The sequence below is a fragment of the Urocitellus parryii genome, chromosome 9, assembly GCF_045843805.1.
Source record: "Urocitellus parryii isolate mUroPar1 chromosome 9, mUroPar1.hap1, whole genome shotgun sequence".
Classification (NCBI taxonomy): Eukaryota; Metazoa; Chordata; class Mammalia; order Rodentia; family Sciuridae; genus Urocitellus; species Urocitellus parryii.
This window is the reverse complement of record NC_135539.1, coordinates 22,188,844-22,207,816: the sequence shown is the minus strand read 5'-3', so window position 1 is coordinate 22,207,816 and position 18,973 is coordinate 22,188,844. Positions and strand designations below refer to the sequence as shown.

The 18,973-nt window shown below is 42.0% G+C and overlaps 1 protein-coding gene across 1 annotated transcript in view; it reads left to right on the top strand.

Moving 5' to 3' along the window:
* Window positions 1-6,233: 6,233 nt before the first annotated feature.
* Window positions 6,234-18,973, top strand: part of Septin14 (septin 14) — a 34,076-nt gene continuing 21,336 nt past the window's right edge. Inside the window, exons 1-4 of the mRNA XM_026400399.2 lie at window positions 6,234-6,287; window positions 10,304-10,421; window positions 11,338-11,533; window positions 18,372-18,558. Of these exons, the coding sequence (XP_026256184.1) occupies window positions 6,234-6,287; window positions 10,304-10,421; window positions 11,338-11,533; window positions 18,372-18,558 (555 nt within the window). The remainder of the gene's footprint in view (window positions 6,288-10,303; window positions 10,422-11,337; window positions 11,534-18,371; window positions 18,559-18,973) is intronic.

Genomic DNA, 18,973 nt, shown 5'->3' with positions numbered 1-18,973 from the left:
TGCAGCCTCCACAGAAATGGAAATTCTTTGATATAGCCACATAAGTCTGAGTTTAAGGGAAGGAGTAGCTTTCATTGCTTTGATGATAAATTTGCAATGTTCTAGAAGAGCCCCTGGGACTAGAAAGGTGTCTGGCATATTTTTGGAGAACACCATTTGTCACCCCCAAACTACTGGATAACTGAAAACTCTTAAATGTGTCCATCAGGTGCTCAGAAGGAAGAGAAGGCCTTGACACGGCTGCAAGACTCAGCAACCCCAGAATCTGCCATTGGCAGTGATTTGATGGACCTGGATGACATCACATCAGGTCAGATTAGCCAGGGACAGGAAGACAAGTGCTCCATTCTCTCTGATCCATGGTCCAGTTATAGAAGTCCAGTTGAAAATAGGATTGTGAATACCAGGGACTGGAAAGGGTACAAGGGGGAGGGAGGGAAGGGGGTGATTGGGTTTGACCAGTGACTGCTTTGTGCATGTTTTGGAATATTACATTGAACCACACGAACCTATACAATTAGCACATGTTAATGAAAAAGGAAAGAAGCCCTTAACAGCTGCACCAAAAAGTGATTAGAACTGTCACGTTCTTCACTACTTAAAACACTCAGGGTCATCCCAGGGGAACTGGGCTGCACCAAATAACCACACAAGATACAGAGGTACCTTTTTCTTTGGGGGGGGGGGGTCCTGTGACAGCTCCTCTGACCTTAAGGGTCCACAGAAAGAGAGCGAGTGTATGCTGAACCCTATTATTGGGGAGAAGCCATTCAAATGAGGCAAGGGGTCAGGTTTAGGGGGTTGAGTCTAGCTTTGTGATGTCTGCTGTCAGCAGATTGACTGACATCTAGGAAGGCCACACCCAAAGGCACAGCAAGAGAAGGGACACACAAAGTGTTTCCATGGAACATTCTATCCCAAACAGGGCAAAGGGGTAGTATCACAAAGGAACAGATGAGCGTAGCTCAATCCATGGGGCGACACGCCTATATCTGAAGACGTGTCCTCAAACTTCCGTGACCAGGGCAATGTCCAGGTCACTATGAGATGTAGTTACGGTCAAAGTTTCTCCGATCTGGGAAGGAGAATGTGAATCATTCGGACTGGCTCCCCACATAGAACAGTAAATGAATTCAGCAAAGTTGCATTTACACAACATGAAATGCTTAGAAACTTGTTCAATGTGGGAAATGATTCTGTAATGAAAACAATAAACCATTGAAGAAAGGCATTGTAGAGAGCAAATAAATGAAAAGTTCTCACATATTAATGCATTATAAGAATTAACATTGTTAAAATTACGTCCACTTTACCCATGGATAGTTTCAACAGCAGAAGTAAGAATGCATAAACTTTAGGACAGATAATTTGAAATAACACAGTCAGAAAACAACATAAAGCCTTTAAAAAAGACCCAGCATGCACAAGCCCCTGGGATCAATTCTGCACTGAAAAAAGGAAAAAAAAAAAAAAGCCTTTAAAGCACCTGACCCAGTCAACATGATGTGTAACAATAACATGATAGCTCCTTGGGGGCTTTCCTGACAAAACTGAAAAAATCATAGATTGAACCATCTAAATTGAGGAACAATCTGTAATTGGGAAAAGAAATTTTTAAGTAGTCTTCCCACATAATGGTGAATATTCTTTGATACTCCACCAAAACTTGACAAGATTAGTTGCAAAGTGAAATCTAAGATTATATCCCTGTACATTAAAATCTGCTTGCTTAACTCAAACTAACTTGTGATGTCATGCATGAGTCATTGGGAAAACATTTGTTTACTGAATTATCTATTTCAGCTGTTCTTAGCTGGGGCTAATTTGTATTCTAGAAAACGTCTGGAGGTGGATTTGTTTGTCCTCTTGGTGGTTGCTCCTGACACCTTGTGGATAAAGTCCAGGGGTGCAGCTAAACCTCCTGCAAGCCTCAGCCACAAAACAGCAGCACAGATCAAAGTGTCAGTAGTTGGGAAATACTAATCTATTTAATGTTGACACATTTTATTACACATTATAAAAATTTGTATTTGTAAATATAATCACCATTTTTGGAATGTTTTTAACTGTTGGGAAATTGTTGAGGTGATTATGGTGGATACAAATTATCACAAAACTAATTTTAGATTTGACACTTAAATTTTATTATTCACAAAATATGTTCTTAATTATTTTTATTTAAAAAATTATGTCCAATATTACAGGGAGGAAATTTCCTAGAAATTCCAAAATATTTCTATTTCCTCTTTTTTCCTGGAGAACTGCAAGTATGACTAATCCCACTGAAAGTAGCACTGGGGAGGAGGGCTGGATGTGGAGCTTCAGCCAGCTGCCCTACAGAACCTGCCAGATTTATTCTTGTGTGTTACAGGAGTTTCTGATGAAAGGTCAGACCTTCAGAGAGATTTTCTTTGTAATGTTTTTATTAGTGTATTTTGTTAAACATAACAGTGGGGTTCATTGTGGCATATTGTGTATGTACCTTCTTTTTAAAAAATATGTATTTTTTAGTTGTCAATGGACCTTTATTTTATTTATTTATATGTGGTGTCTCACACATGCTGGGCAAGCTCTCTACCACTGAGCTACAGTCCCAACTCTGTATGTACCTTCTTTGTTCCATTTAAGTACCAACTACTTCCTCTTTCCTGCCCCTCTTCCAGCTCCATAATAATCCTCCTCTTCTCTACAGGTCCCCTTCTATTTTCTTGTTGTTTTAATATTGCATTCTAATTCCACACACAGGATTCAAGATGGTGGGCTGGAGGAAGCTGGCATTTCCAGTTGCTTGGGATTCAGGTGCGGTGGGTGCTGCCCTGGATGCAGACATCTTTAAGTACTGATGCACTGGATTCTGACCAATTATTGCCTTCAGTGTCAGTAATTTGGGTGTTATCCCCGCTCAGATAACAAGGTGTAGGTGTCACCCCGCTGGGGCTGGGGTTGAGTTACACTCACCTATTCCTTTGTAATCCTACCCCTTTGCCCTTTTTGGGATAGAATATTCCATGGAACAGCATCCCCCAATAAAACCCAGGTTTGAGGCACGCTCTCCCTCTTTTTCTTATTTGCCTTGCCTGCCTTGCCTCCTTTATGGGAGCTAGGTCAGAGGAGCCATCACAGAACCCCCCTACCCCCCAAAAAAGATATTTCTCTCTGTTTGATTATTTCGTGTCAGCCCAGTGTGCCAGCACAGTTCACTTGGAGTGACCCTTACTGGTTTAGTAGTGGGATTGCACTAAAACTCAGTACTGAACAGTTAGAGTGTCTTAGGGACTCAGAAATTTGGGCACATTGAACAAAGAAGAAAGACTACTTTGGAGCTGACCCAGGTGTAGCAGCGTCTGCGGCTGCAGCACTAGTTCACCACAGAGGGAGACACAATGGACAGATGTGGACAGAAACACCTGGAATCAGGAAGGCAGCCTGGACTTAGCTGATCCAGAGGCTGCACTGAGAAGAGGTGTTTGCAAATGCTGTCTGTTTCTCCACTGGCTGCAGAGAGCTGAGGCAGGAGCATCTGGAGGAGGCCATGCTGCAGCTGCTGTTGTGGAGCTGGGAGGTCATAGAAAACATGGTCACACTGTCCTGGCAAGTGCCTACTGTGTAGCTAAAGAAACGGGAGCAAAAGATGTACAGAGAAAGTTGTATTAGGGGGATTCTGTCAGAAAAGTCCCTTTGGGTCTGGCAGCTCACATGACCATCTGAGGTGGGTGGGAATACTCTCAGCGACTCAGCCTGGGAAGGCTGTGTTGGTGGGCAGCAGAGGGGGTGAGGGATTGGCTCCCCTGCTCCTGGGAGGCTCCAGACTCTCAGCAAAGATCAGCAATGGCCATGCTGTGTGGTGTGTTGATCTAATCTCTCCAGAGCAGACGCTTCCTGGGCCTCAGAAGGCAGTTCCTCCAGCTCTGGTCTGTTAGGGCAGTGCTCTGTATTGTATTGTCTGTGTCATGAACTGGTTCTCTATAGCACAGGACACCCAGTGCTTTGGTCACAGTCCCTTCAGTCCAGCTGGGTGTGTGCGGCGGTCACCTGCCCGGCCAGCACAATGGACTGTGTGTTTCCAGATGGGGTTTTGTGGTGGCTTCTGACCACACATGCAGCCCAGGTCAGGCACTTTCTGTTCAACATGACTTTTGGCTATGGCACTTGGGCTTTTCGTAGGATAGGATGTTGGATATTTTTCCAAAGCAAGGCTACCGTACAACAGATTCAGGTGACTTGCTTCAGTGAGCTGCCACTGTGGAAATCATGTCATTCCCAGAGATGAAGTGAGATCATCAGCATCTGTGCTGGGAAGTTCCCAGGACCCTCTCCTTCATCCTCAACCCTGCCAAGGGGGAACTCCTCTTTCTGATGTGAGCTGGCTGGCAGAGGCGAGGATATTTTGTTTCTCTTTTCATGCTGTTGTTCTAGGTCTCCAGATCTTTCAAGGTTCCAATATCCTCCTTGCTGATTTCCATGTCCTCCCAAGGCCACTAAGCTCAAAATGTGTCTGTGCATTTGTTACTGTGGTTATTTTCTGTGGAGGGGGAGGCGGACCCTGGGTCAGGAATTCCACCATCCTGGGTCCAGCTATTTTCCTTGATGTTACAAATCACAGTGAATCTTCAAGAAACTGTTTTAGGAATACCGAGGCCTGAATAACCAAAGTTTGTCTGTTGTTTGTGTGGTTAGAATGGCCCGTGAGAAGGGTGTCACCATTTCTTACCGTCAGTCACATCACCTATTTTCCTCAAGACACTTAGATCACTGGGTGATCGGCTTCTTCTACTTTTCTTGTGTGAATGACAGGGGGTGGGGACAGCAGGTGACACTGCTTTCACGGGCACCTTGAAAGAATTGTAGGGATTCCTAGGTGCCAGGGACCATATTCAGAGAACTTCTTCCCTAGACTTAGGTGAGAATAAAATTTTATTGGAATATTCTAACTTAGAATATTCTATTTACTAATGCATTGGTAATTACACTTTTAAGCACAAGATAATTTGCATATCTAGTTTTCAAGCCACCTTTAGCAGACATACTGCCAGATCAGCAGTTAGACAGAGATAGAGACTTTCCAATTTGTAGTTACTTCAAACTCTGCAAGAGGATAAACAAAAGAAATTAAGAAGCAACCTCTGACCTCTCTCTCAGTGGTTTAGTTTATTATCAATTCCAGTTAAGGACTGGAGATCATTGCACTGACCAGCAGTAAGTTTCTAGACACTAGATGAGAATAAACTGTACAGCAGAACATAACAGTCTAACTAGAGAACCCTACTTAACAGCAAGGAAAAAGGTAGGACCGATTTCTAAATTGAGGTGGGTGCTCCTTGGGCAGAGCAAAGGAAGAGGTGTGGGTTGCAGCAGTGTTCTTAAGTTTGCTTTTCTTCTTGTTTTACCCATTAGCCTTAAAATGTATCTCATATTGAGTATCTTTGTGATGTACTCAAAAATAGGGTAGCACAGTGTTCTCAGGAAGCCTGGCACAGCCTGTCCTTTGTCCCTCCCCTCCTTGTTCCCAACTGTTGCAAACTCAGGCATATCAATCTGGCCACTTTCGAGGGCAGAAGAAAGAAGAGCAGTTGGGGAGTCAGTGGAGCCTGTGTCTGCTCACATCTGAAGCTCTGGGCAGGTAAGTCATGTAGTGTTTCTGAATGTGGAGTTTTCGCCTGCCCCAGGACCAGGACTAAGGAGAATGTGTCAGCACTAGGGGAGGGGAGGCCACAGCACCCAGCACAGCACTGGTAACATAGGGGCTTCGGTTCAGCTCCCCAGGCCCTTGCTTCCACAAGCTTTGCAAGCTCCACACTCCTGAGTCTCAGCCAGGGGCCCGTCTAACACACAGACGGAGCCAGAAAGCTAAGCAATGCTGAGTGTGCTTCTCATTGCTCCAGCACAGTGTTCAGCAAGGTTCTCCACTTTCCTTTCTCATGGCCAGAGAATCCTCTGAGAAAGAGCAGTCTTGTCCTCTTGATTTCAAAAGGAGATGAGCCTTCCTGGCATGTTTCTGTTTGTGACTGAATGTTTTCTTCTAAGTCCTACCTTGAATGCTGTGTTATTTATTATGGGCAAGCCTGTCTAACAAGACAGCTGCAACTTGAACCAAGTCATCAGTGTACATGGAAAGCTGACACTTGTGGTAGTGTCTGTCTTGGACTCCCTGTGCCCGGTCATGCTAGGAACTTAACCTTGGTGAGTAAATCTGAAAATGTCTTGTCTTTTCATTTCAGTTCTTTCAACCTGGCATGGCAGAAAAAACAAAGCGCATACCCTCACATATACCAAATGATGAAGATATAGTTAAGTATATCTTTCCAATGCAATTCTGCCCTTGTACTTCAATAAAATTGTACAGTTTCTAAGTATTGACTGAGTAATCTGATTTGCTTCCTAGATGAGAAAGGCTTGTTACGTTTGGTGATGAATTGGCTTTTTTTTTTTAATGAAAAGAAAAGTTTTATTTTGGCTCAGAGTTTTGGAGATTTCATTTTAACTGCTTGACCCCATTACTCTTGGGTCTGTGGTGAGGCAGTTCATCATGGCGGAAGCACTGCGTGGAAGAGGCTATTCACTTCCGAATTGGCTTTTTTTAAAAAAAAATATTCATTTTTTAGTTTTAGGTGGACACAATATCTTTATTTTACATTTATGTAGTGTTGAGGATTGAACCCAGTGCCTCATGCATGCTAGGCAAGTGCTCTACCACTGAGTCACAATCTGAATTGTCTTTTATATTGACTAGACATAAACATCAGTGATGGTTTAAATATTTATTACATATTTCTTTTTTTCATTTTTTACTGGTTCTTTTTAGTTATACACAACAGTAGAACCCATTTTGATATAATTATAAAAGCATGGACTATGTCTTATTCTGATTCAGTTCCCAATACTTCTCTTTCTCCTTCTCTCCCCTGCTCCCTTCCCTCTACTCATCTTTCTGTCATTTATCCATAGTTATCTTTTTAAAATTAATTTCTTGTGGAGGTACACAGTGGTGAGATTCACTGTGGTACATTCATATATGTTGTTCTTGTTAGTGAAAAAGACCATTCCTAATTAAAATCAAAGAAAAATTAAAATTCTAGAACCTACCAACAGGTGTGCTAGTCAGCTTTGCATCACTGTGACAAAAACACCCGAGGTGAGCAGCTTACAAGAGGAAAGGGTTACTTTGGCTCACAGTTTCAGAAGTTCAGTCCTTGGTGGCTCCACTATTTATGGCTTGTGGTGAGGACTCTGCTCATCATGATATTTCATCAGATTGAACCTTTCTTTGTTGACCCTCTCTCCCTTGCCATTTTTTTTTAATTTTTTTACTTTTAGTTGTCAATAGACTTCATTTTATTTTTTTATATGCGGTGCTGAGAATTGAACCCAGTGCCTCACACATGCTAGGCAAGCACTCTACCACTGAGCCACAACCCTAGCCCCTCCCTTGCCATTTTCGACCTTTAGGAATCACTATTCCATGTTTAGGTTGATTTTTTCCTTTTCTTTTTTCTTTTTGTAGCTATCATATGTGAGAGAATATGTGCTACTTATCTTTCTGAGTCTGGCTTATTTCGTTTAATATGAGGTCTACCTGTTCCATCCATTTTGCCACATATGATAGGATTTCATGCTCTAGGACCACATAATCTTCCATTGTGTATGTATGCTGTATTTGTATCCACACATATTTGTGGATGAGAACTTGACTGATTCCAGATTTTAGCTCTTGTGAATAGTGATGCCACAACATCTCTTTGGTATGCTGACTTCAATTCCTTTATATGGTAGTTCTATTTTTAGCTTTTTGAGGAGGAGCATTTATGCTGTTCTCCATGGTGTTTAGACCAATTTACATTTCCACCAACAGTGTATGAAGTTTCCTTTTTTCTCCACATCGTCACCAGCATTTGTTATATTTTTGATAATAGCCATTTTTGCTAAGGCAAGATGATATCAAATTTAGGGTTGATTTGCATTGTCCTAATGGCTAATGCTATTGAGTATGTGTCCATATATTTACTGGACATTTGTATTTCTTCTTTTGAGAAGTGTCTGTTCAGAAAATATGCCCATTTTTATTTTTAATTTTTTCTAATCACTTTCACCATTTCTATTTTCTTTACATTTTATTGGTGCATTATGGTCATACATACTGATGGGATTTGTTATTGCATATTTGCACATGCACACAATATACAGTATAACAATATAATTTGTCCAATATCATTTGCCCATTTTTAGATTATATTGTTTGATTTTTTTGTTTTTTTAAATTCTTTGTATACTTTAGATATTAACTCTCTGTTAGGTAAATAGTTGGCAAATATTTTCTCCCATTTTGTAGATTGTCTCTTCCCTCCTCGTTTTCTTTGCTGTGAAGAAGCTTTTTGTTTAACACAACTCTGTCAGTTTTTGCTTTTGTTTCCTGTGCTTTGGGGGGGTCCTGTTCAGAAAAGCAGTGCCTGTACCAATGTTTTGAAAATTTTCGTTCTGTCTTCCTACAGGACTTTCAGCCTTTTGCATCTCATTGTATGTCTGGTTCATTGTGAGTTCTACACAGGGTGAGAAGTGGGGGTCACGTTTCAATCATCCTTATGTGGATATCCAGCTTTCTCAGCACCATTTGTTGAATAGTCTGTTTTCTTCAATGCCTGCCTTTGGCACTTTTGTGAAGAGTCAGCATAGATGCATTGGTTTATTTCTGTGTTCTTTGCTCTGTTCCATTGGTCTGTGGTCTGCTTTTATGCCACTATCCTGTTCTTTTGGTTATTGGGCTTCTGTTGTATGTATTGGGATGCTTCCAGCTTCAGTTATTCAGGGTCTTTTGTGCTTCCAAGTGGTTGTGAGACTGAAGATGTGGTGCAGCTTGATGCACCTGCCCTCAGTCGTGGAGGTGGCGTGAGTCTTCACACGACTGGTTGTGGTTGTCCAAACCTGATGCCCCCTCGGTGGCGGCCACTTTCCATCACAGTGGTAGTATCTAGCCCATGCAGCAAAGGATGACAACAGTGTGACATTGGCATAAAAACAGGCCCAGCACCTGATGAAACAGATAAGGGAACCTAAAAATTAACCCGTGCACCCAGGATAACTGACTCTTAGAAATGCTAGACACTGGGAAAGACACATGTTGCTGGGAAAGGTGCATTTTAAGCTTGGTCCCTATCTGTCACCCTGTAGAAAAATGACTTAAAAAGAATCAAAAGCCTTAAATTAAGAACTGAAACTACTGGAGGAAAACATGGGGGAAACACTTCAAGATGTTCATTCAGGCTGGGAATGTGGCTCAGTGGTTAAGTGCCCCTGGGTTCCATTCCCAGTATCAAAAAAAAAAAAAAAAGTTCCAGATAATCATCCAAAAGATAGTTAATGTCAATAATACAAAAATAGCTCAAAAACTTCACAAAACCCAAGTAATTTAATTTTAAAAAGGCAAATGATCTTAATAGACACTTTATCAAAGGAGAAATACAAATGGCCAATAAATATCTGAAAACTGCTCAATATCATTGGGTGTCAGGGAAATGCAAAGCAATACCTCCAGGAGACACCATCTGACCTGGTTAGAGTGGCCACTTTCAAAAGCTCACAGAACAGCCATGGCTGGACACAAGGTGGAGAAAAGGTAGCTTCCTGCACTTCGGGTGGGAATGGGAACTGGAACGGCCCCTGTGGATGCTCCCAAAGCTGAAAATAGAGCTGCCACGGGACCCAGCTGTCCCTTCCTGACTGTCAAGGGACAGTGAACACTCCCTGTCCTGGGCAGCACCCTCTGCATGGCTAAGGCATGGATCGGCCTAGCTGGCCATTTGAGGCAAAAGTCATTTGATTTGTTTTATTTAAATTTCAAATTGATTTTGGTTACTTTACATATGTAAACATGTGTTAAATATATATATATATATATATATATATATATATATATATATTACATATATATGTTAAATCCTAATATAGCAACACACTGAAAGAAAAAGAATTTTAAAGTTTTCCTTGTTAGTAGAAAAAATTATTGTTTTAGAATAACAGGTTGGGGTTTTGTGGGGCATTTGCTTCTTTCCCTATTTCTTTTTAAATTTAGAAACGTGTCTTTTTTGTGATTGGAGCTAGATTTAGTTAATTTGTGACAATTGTGGCAATATCTGTGTTTCTGCACAGACTTCCTTTTGCACAAGCTTACTGAATACATTTGCATCTTGAGAGTCTGAGGCGTGATAATCTAGTGATAATTCTATTTTCCTTCATGTTATCATTATTGTTCTTTCAAATGGTTTTGTTTCCTCTTCTAATTGAAAACTTAAAAATTTTTCTTTTCTTAAAGCAAAAAGAAAATATCCGTTGCTTGACCACCATTGGGCATTTTGGTTTTGAGTGTCTGCCCTACCAGCTGGTGAACAGATCCATCCATCAAGGGTTCTCTTTCAATATTCTCTGTGTGGGTAAGTGCCAGACACCATAACCGACCTGTTTCCTCTTTTCTCATCTTCATTTCGACTTAAACTTCATCAAATATTTCTGTTAGGAATATTTTGTTATTTTGTATCAGTTTCCCACTCCTTAGCCTATGTCAAATTTTAAAGGTTTCAGAATTTTAAGTGTAGTAGGTTAGTGTGTATTTTCTTTCTCTGCTGTGTCCATGAAGAAAGGAATCATGACTAGCACATCCACTTCCAGAGACATTTGTCTTTCAAGTATTTGGGACCACTTATTAAGATTAATATAATTTTCAATTAACAAATTATATACATTTATAGAGTACAATGTGGAGTTTTGATATATGAATATCAGAATGATTAAATTAAGCTAAGTAACAAAGTCATCATCTCACTTACTTATTAGTTTCCATGGTGAGACATTGAAGTTTTTCTTTGAGTTATTTTGAGACACAATACATTCCTGTTAACTATGGCCTTCCTGCTGGAAGGTTACTCTCACAGATGCTTCTCTTCTCTGAAGTGTGTGCTTCAGTGGTCAGTGGTGCTTCAGCCTCTCCCAGCCTTCTGCCAGGGTTCTCTCCCTAGGACCCCCACACCCCCTCTCCTCTCCCAGCCCCCTCTCCCAGCCCTTTTCCCAGCCCCTCTCCCAGTCCCCCTTCCCAGTCCCCCGCTCCCAGCCCTCTCCCAGCCCCTCTCCCAGCCCTTTTCCCAGCCCCTCTCCCAGTCCCCCTTCCCAGTCCCCCGCTCCCAGCCCTCTCCCAGCCCCTCTCCCAGCCCTTTCCCAGCCGCTGGCCATCATCCACCCTTTGCTCTGAGTTTGACTTTTATAGGCTTGAGGGCCCTTCCAGCCACTATGGTGTTCAGTGTCTCTGCTAACCCGTCTTATGCCACTGCGATAACCTCTCTATGTCGGTTACAGGAGAAACTGGAATTGGAAAATCAACACTGATTAATACGTTGTTTAACACTAATTTGAAAGATAAAAAATCCTCACATTTTTATTCGAATGTTGGACTCAAAATTCAGACATATGAACTTCAGGAAAGCAAGGTTCAACTGAAACTGACAGTTGTGAAGACGGTGGGGTATGGAGATCAGATAAACAAGGAGGCCAGGTGGGTGTCTTCTTGTGTTAATTATAATGGCTTTGGTACTCCCACAGAGTTACCTTAGATTAGGTAGAGGGAAGGGAGGGGAGGGGTGTGGACAGGAAGGACAGTAGAATGAAGCAAACATTATTACTTTGTATATATCTGACAGCATGACCAAAGTGATTCTACAACAGGTACACTCAGAAAAGTGGGAAATTATATCCCATCTATTATGATATATCAAAGTGCATAAATGCAGTCTACTGTCATGTATAACTAATTAAAACAAATAAAAAAATTCAAAAAATTATAATGACTTTTGTACTTGAAGGAACCTGCTTTCTTTGTCCTTGACTAAATTGTAACATTCTTCTAAGGTAACTGACACCTTTCTTAATTCTTTTCTAATTAATGTTTTTATGGAACTGATACTTTTATATATCCATTTGTCTAATTTTATAAAATTTTTGAATGAATTATAGCAAACATTTGTTTATGTAGTTTCTATAAGTTTTACCTCCTTTCAAAAAATAAAGACTTTTTATAGTCCTTTTTCTTTTTTATTGATTTTTTAATACATGACAGTAGAATCCATTTTGATATAATTATTCAAGCATGGAATATATTTATTCTAATTAGGACCCCATTCTTGAGGATGTGCATGATGGTGGGATTCACTGTGGTGTATTCATGTCTGTACATTGGAAAGTTATGTCAGATTCATTCCACTGAGTTTCCTTTTCCTATCCTCCCTCCCTTTTCTTCATTCCCCTCTGTCTAATCTACTGGATTTCTATTTCCCCTACCCCCAACCTTACTGTAGGTTAGCATCCACATATCAGAGAAAGCATTGGACTTTTGGCTTTTTGGAACTGGCTTATTTCACTTAGCATGATAGTCTCCATCCATTTACTGCAAATGTCATAAAGTCATTCTTTTTTAAGGCTGAGTAATATTTCATTTTCTTTATCCGAGTAGTATTTCATTGTGTATAAATACCACATTTTCTTTATCCATTCATCTGTTGAAGGGCACCTAGGTTGGCTCCATAGCTTGGCTATTGTGAATTGACCTGCTATAAACATTGATATGGCTATGTCACTATAGTATGATGATTTTGAGCCCTTTGGGTTTATTCTGAGGAGTAGGATAACTTGGTCAAATGGTGGTTCCATGCCTAGTTTTTTTGAGGAATCTTTATACTGCTTTCCAGAGTGGTTGCATGAATTTACAGTTCCACCAGTAATGTATGAGTGTTCTACTAGATTTTTATATCCATTATAGGAGGAAATAAATTGTGTCATAGCATAGAATTTTATTTCACACTCCTTTCTGAAATGTCTGTTCATTAATGATTACATGTGACGCTCCTACTTGTTTAAAGTTAGTTTTAGAGAAAGGTGGGCTTCCTGGTGGCTAGTTTAGTGTGCCATAGCCGGGGATGTGTGGAGGCTACCACCTGCTGATGGTGAGTACACATTAGACCCCACCCTCTCAGTGGCACAGTGAGTGGCTTGAAATCATGAGGCAGCACTAGTTCTGCTAGTCTGCATCTTTCCCTCCAGAGATGCATGTTCACCAGCACTCCACTGTTGAAGGCTATGAACTGACACTCAAGTTATAACATAAATGTGAAAAAGACTTGGGCGAAATTTAGAGGAGGGGCAGAAGCAGATCGCATGTTGCCTTAAGTAGCAGTTTATATTTGGAAAACTAGTATCACCAAAATAATTGATCTGAAAGCATTTAAAAACACTAGTGTTGGTATGCTGAAGGTAGGGGGCAGGGTTTGCTGCATTATGGAGGAAGACTCACGCCGTCCTGAGGAAGTCGCTTCTGTGCTGCATCCAAATTCTATCCACAAGAGGCTCAAGACACACACCCCATTTCCCACATTTCTACAATCCAGAAGCCAGAATCAGCCCAACTCCACCTGGGCTCAAGACCATTCTTTCTCTGCCTTTTCTGGCTATGGTGTATGACTGCCATCTTTTCCTGTATTCCTCCCATTCCTGCTCTACCTGCACATGGCATTGATGAGATCTAGCTTCAGTGGGCTCAGTTCCCTGGTCTCCAGGCAGAGCGCAGGGATAGCTGGGATCCTGCTCTTGTGGAAATATCTGGACTTCACATCCTAATGATAAGGAACATTGTGGTGGTAGTGACATTGCTTCTGTGGAACATATGGCACCTCATTTTGGTCTTGGAATGCTTGGTGGGACCCAAGGGATTTCTTTATGGAGGTCGAAAAATGTGTCAGTGTAATGCCAGATTTGGAGGACCCTAAAAGATCATCAGAAGCCCAATCTGATGCAAGCACACAGGGTCTTTATTGCAAGATTGAGCCTGGACTCACAACCGTTTCCGATGCAGCGGTTTTGAGGAGTGAGTCCTGGTCCTTTGTTCAGTGAGATTTTATAGTTTTTTTTGGATACTCTAAGCATCACACAGCAAATCAGTCCATACCGTGGGAAAATCAAAAACAACTCTTAGCATTGATTACTACATTCATTGGTGGGAACAAGTTGGGTAGGGGTGATTGATTAGTACAAGAGGTGGATTCGTTTGAACTGATTGGTTTAATCCGTGACAGGTGTACATGCTAAACTACATGGTTTCCTAACATGTTATCAATCGCTGAGGCTACTTGCTGGCGGGGGGGGGGGGGGTGTCACCTGGCATTCCAAGTATTTTCCCTTTCTTCCGCTGATGGTAGTTACTAGGGGGTTGTTATGAGTCTTCAAGGTCAGGCACTAGCGTAACTGAGTCAGGGACACTTGGCGCTGCAGATCTCTCCTGTTAACAGACAAACAACTCAGCAGGGTGGCTAGTGGGTTTTTCCAAGGACAAGGGTCACTTTGGACAGGCCTTGAGGTAGACGCTGGTTTAAATTTTTTTTTTTTTTTTTTATAATGGAGTCACATCAGTTTCTCATCAGCAGCTGAGAATCTAAGGTTCAGCTCTGCTCCTGCAAAGCAATGGTTTTTGTGGTCCTTAGGCTGGTTTTGCACAGCATAGTCCAAATTCTAATTTTTGAGCTCGGGGAGCCCCACATCTGCTTGGTCTCCAAAATGATAGTGCACATCTCAAGACCTGTATTCTGGGGAGTTGGGGTGAGGGACAGGGATTAGCATTGATTGCCATCCTGGGGCATAGAGAAGCTCTTCACAGCTTGGACCCAGGGTGGACAGTGTGGTGGTGACTTGCCTTGGGTATGAGGTGTCACTTGTTAAGAGGAGTCTTCAAGTGGAAGCAAGGGAAAGGGACAGGTGTGGCAGTGGGCCCCAGCATTGACTCTCTTTATGCAGGGATGTGGTGTACAGTAATTCCCACTGTTAGGCTAGGGTACAGTCTTGGCTCCTGTTGCAGGGCGAACACTGCTGGGCTTTGTAGGCTCCAGCCAATCCTTCAATGGGATTTAGCTAATTTATAGCTGTATCACACACATTGGTGATTGATATGTGTGCACATTTGAAATGATCAGTGCAGTCAAGATAATCACCATAGTCATCATCTCACTTAGTTAACATGTGCGTGAGGAGACCTTAGGGTCTGCTGTCCCAGCCAACTGCAGGTACATCCCAGAACATGTTGCCCATGGTCATCATGCTATGTGGCAGATATCCAGACTTGTGTATATGGCAAAGTTAAGACTGAGGTATTTACTTATCCATTTCACTCTATTGATACTGCTGGTTACCAGGAGAGTCCTTGCTTCCCAGAATGCTGTATAACACCAGAGAAGCACCTGAGAAAAGTGTAGAGTGGAAAGTAAAAGGCTTTATTAAAGAATAGGAGAGGGGCTGGGGATGTGGCTCAAGCGGTAACGCGCTCGCCTGGCATGTGTGGGGCCCTGGGGTCGATCCTCAGCACCACATAAAAATAAAAAAATAAAGATGTTGTGTCCACCGAAAACTAAAAAATAAATATTAAAATAATTCTCTCTCTCTCTCTCTCTCTCTCTCTCTCTCTCTCTGGGGGAAAAAAAAAAAGGATAGCAGAGAAGACACCCCCACCCCAAGGGATCTGAGCTCTTATCCCTTTATATCTAAGGTCTTCTTGTCTTCCTACATTTCTGTCCTGTATCTTGCTTATTTCCCTCTATCCTGCCTGGGTTGGGAGTTCGGGTGGGAAGGCCAAAAGGTGGAAAATAAGTGGGCCAATGGGGAGAGACCTGGGCAGAAAGGGCCTAGGGGGATTTGATCAGCAACTCCCTATTTGCTGGGAGCTACTTCATTAATAGTTCTTTAGCATGCGGACATTAATATTTCAATCTCCCAGGTGTAGTTCTGATTTCTCCGGGCTCAGATCCGACTTCATTTTCTTTATTAGACTCGGTATCAGACCCGATTTATCTAGCTACACTAACTACACATCTTTAAATCTGACTTCATTATCGTGTATATAAATTAGTGTTAAAATTATTAGTCCATTTCATATGAAATGTAAAGATACTAAATATGGTATTCATTTATAGTTCTTTTTGTTTTTACCCTGTGTTCAGATAAAGCTGTCTTACATAATTACTTTGCTGTGTTTTCCTTCCCAGTACCTTTCTCTACACTTTAATTATTTATTTGATAAAATAGCTTTATTTTTGTATTTTGTACTCTATTTTATAGTTCTCCTACAATTTTAAAAGAGGATATAACTTTTATTTTATTTTTGTTTTCATGCCAGTTATAAAATTCCTAGTATTTATTTATTTTTCTTTAAAAAATTTTATTTTCATTAGTTATACATGACAGTAGGATGCATTTTGACACATTGTACATAAATGGGGCACAGCTTCTTCCTCTGGCTGAACATTGTTCAGAGTCACTCCAGTAGTGTAATCATACATGTATACACGGTAGTAATGTATGTCTCATTTCACCATCTTTCCCATCCCCACAGCCTGTCGCAATGGGAAAAAGGTGCAACTTAAGCAGTGGAGGGGGAGAAATAAAGAATGTGCACATGCTTTTGCCCTTTTCAATGCTTTATTCATCAAATCACTCAATACAATTTCATCTGTAGGTTCTTAATCAAGAAAACGACAATCCTTAATGCTAAGCACTGCAATAGACATAATCGTTTCACAGCAGACAATTCTAGATTAATTAATTCCCAGCAAACATTTCTAGATGAATTAATTCACAGCAAACAATTCTAGATTAATGAATTCTAAGCATTGCAAACACACTTAATCATGACAGACTTGTGACGGACTTTCCTTCTCCATGCTAAGTTCCTGTGTCAGATCAAAAGTCTCAAGCCTTAGGCTTTAAGACCAGCAGATGCACACTCACTCAGACCGTGGTGATCAGGTCTGGAACCAAGGCAGGCTTCTCTTGGGGTGGAGCTGGTGGCTGCCTGAGGAGGTGGTCCTAGGGAGAAGTTGTGGCTCTCACCAGGGTCAAGATGTGGCTGTAGAGTTTGAGGGCGGTGAGGACCATGCAGAGGATCAGCAAACGATGACAAGTGATGGGATGTCAGTCCAGGTCCTCATCAGGCTCTCCAGCTTGTGTGTATCAGTATTGGCTGGCTGAATATCTGTTCATTTTCTCTATTATTTATATTAAATTTTGGGGCTTTTGACTCCCCTTTCAATCCTTATCAGTTACCACCGGATTTCTCTGTGACATCATTTGCCCTGGGGTTAAAACATCTGGTCTGGTGGTCCCCACCCTGTTCTTTTCTCTTTTCCCTCTTATCAGGTGAGAACAGCCTGCTGGAGGCTTCACTCTGAGTTTATGGGGTGTAGGGGAAATGACTTGTTTGTGTCTGAGGGCCATACTGGAGGGCTCTGTGGGTGTGCCTGGTGAGACTGCAGGTTTCAAACTGGAGTTTTTAAAATGGAGTTGTTAGGCTCAGACCCAAGGCCATCCTCACACAGTTCCTCCCCCTTCTCTCACTCCCTTCTGCATAATCCAAAATTCTTTCATTCTTCCCTATCCCCTCTCCTGACTATGGAAATTCCTGGTATTTTATTTATTTAATAATAGATATTTCATCAAACCTGGATGCCCAAATTCAAAGCTGTAAAAAGTAGCCTGGCATTTACACTCATTTTGGCTGGAGGATGGAAGGCGATTCCTCTGCCTTCTTCTCATTCAGGTTTTCTCATCTTCCCATAAGGAAGTACTGTGGACGCTGGCCTAGTTATTTCCAAACAAAAACCCAAATATTTCTGATATCTGTGTCATTTCCTAAACCTATCCAAACACACCTGATCTATGGGGCCCCCAAATCCTTCCCTCGCTCCCTTCTTATTTGGGTCACCCTGGTTTATTTACTTAGTTTGCCCTCTTAAATTCCCAATACAGCAAGTGTGGCTCTTTCAGTGTATTTCTGCAGGTGTAAAAAGCTATTTCAGTCAGGACATATCCCCTTCTGTCACATCCAAGCTGTTTTTCCTTGGGCCTCTATCTCATCTTCTTTGGTACCAACCACACTGGGTAACATTTTGGCTTCAAAAGACCACCCGATGTCTGGAGACTGTATCGGTTTTCTTCAATGTGTCTTGACATTCTGGCTGTTTTGCATTTCTGTGTACATAAACATATAAGAATTTCGTTTCTGATTGGGATTGCATTGAATAGATCGTTTTTCAATTTAAGCTATGGAAGGCACGGGTCCTGTTTCTGTCATGGAATTGTTTTCTTTTTTCTTTCATCTTCTAAAGCTGGGGATGGAGCTTAGGGACTCCCCCGCCCTGCCCTGTACCACCTAGCCACACCCCTGGGGCTGCCCCAGCCGACTCCTCTTCATGGATGCATAAGGTAGCATAGGATTTAGAGTATAAATCTGTTTATGAACTGGTGAAAGCAGATCGGGTTGGTTCCCTCTGTGATCCTGCATCTAAATGACTGTCTTTTAGCTACCAACCCGTGGTCGACTACATAGATGCTCAGTTCGAGGCCTTCCTTCAGGAGGAGCTGCGGATCAAGCGCTCCTTCTTTGAGTACCACGACACCCGCGTGCACGTGTGCCTGTACTTCATCTCTCCAACGGGGCACTCGCTCAAGTCGCTGGACCTGCTGACCATGAAGAGCATCGACAGCAAGGTGTGGTGCGTGGGCAGCTCCCTCGGACTTCCAGGTTTAAGGTTTATTGTGAGATGATGACATTTGGAAGCATATTGAATGCATGCGAGAGCAGGTTGCCTTTTGTTCTAAGCCTTTTGTTCTAAGGTGTTCGTACTGGTTGGCGGGGGATTCAGGCCCCAACGCTGCAGGCTGGTTTAAGCAGTGTAAGGTCATATCTCCACCTTCCTGGAGGCCACCCCCTCCCTGCGGTCAGGACATCAGCAGCCCTGCTTCCTCTGAAACCCATCTTCTTGGCTGGCAAGCCCACCTCTTGATCATCACGATCTTTCGGCTGGCGTCTGTATGTCCAAGTTTCTTATGAGGACATCTGTCAAATCAGGTTATATGCTACCATAACAGCCTCTTTATTTAATCACCTCTTAAAGCTCTATCT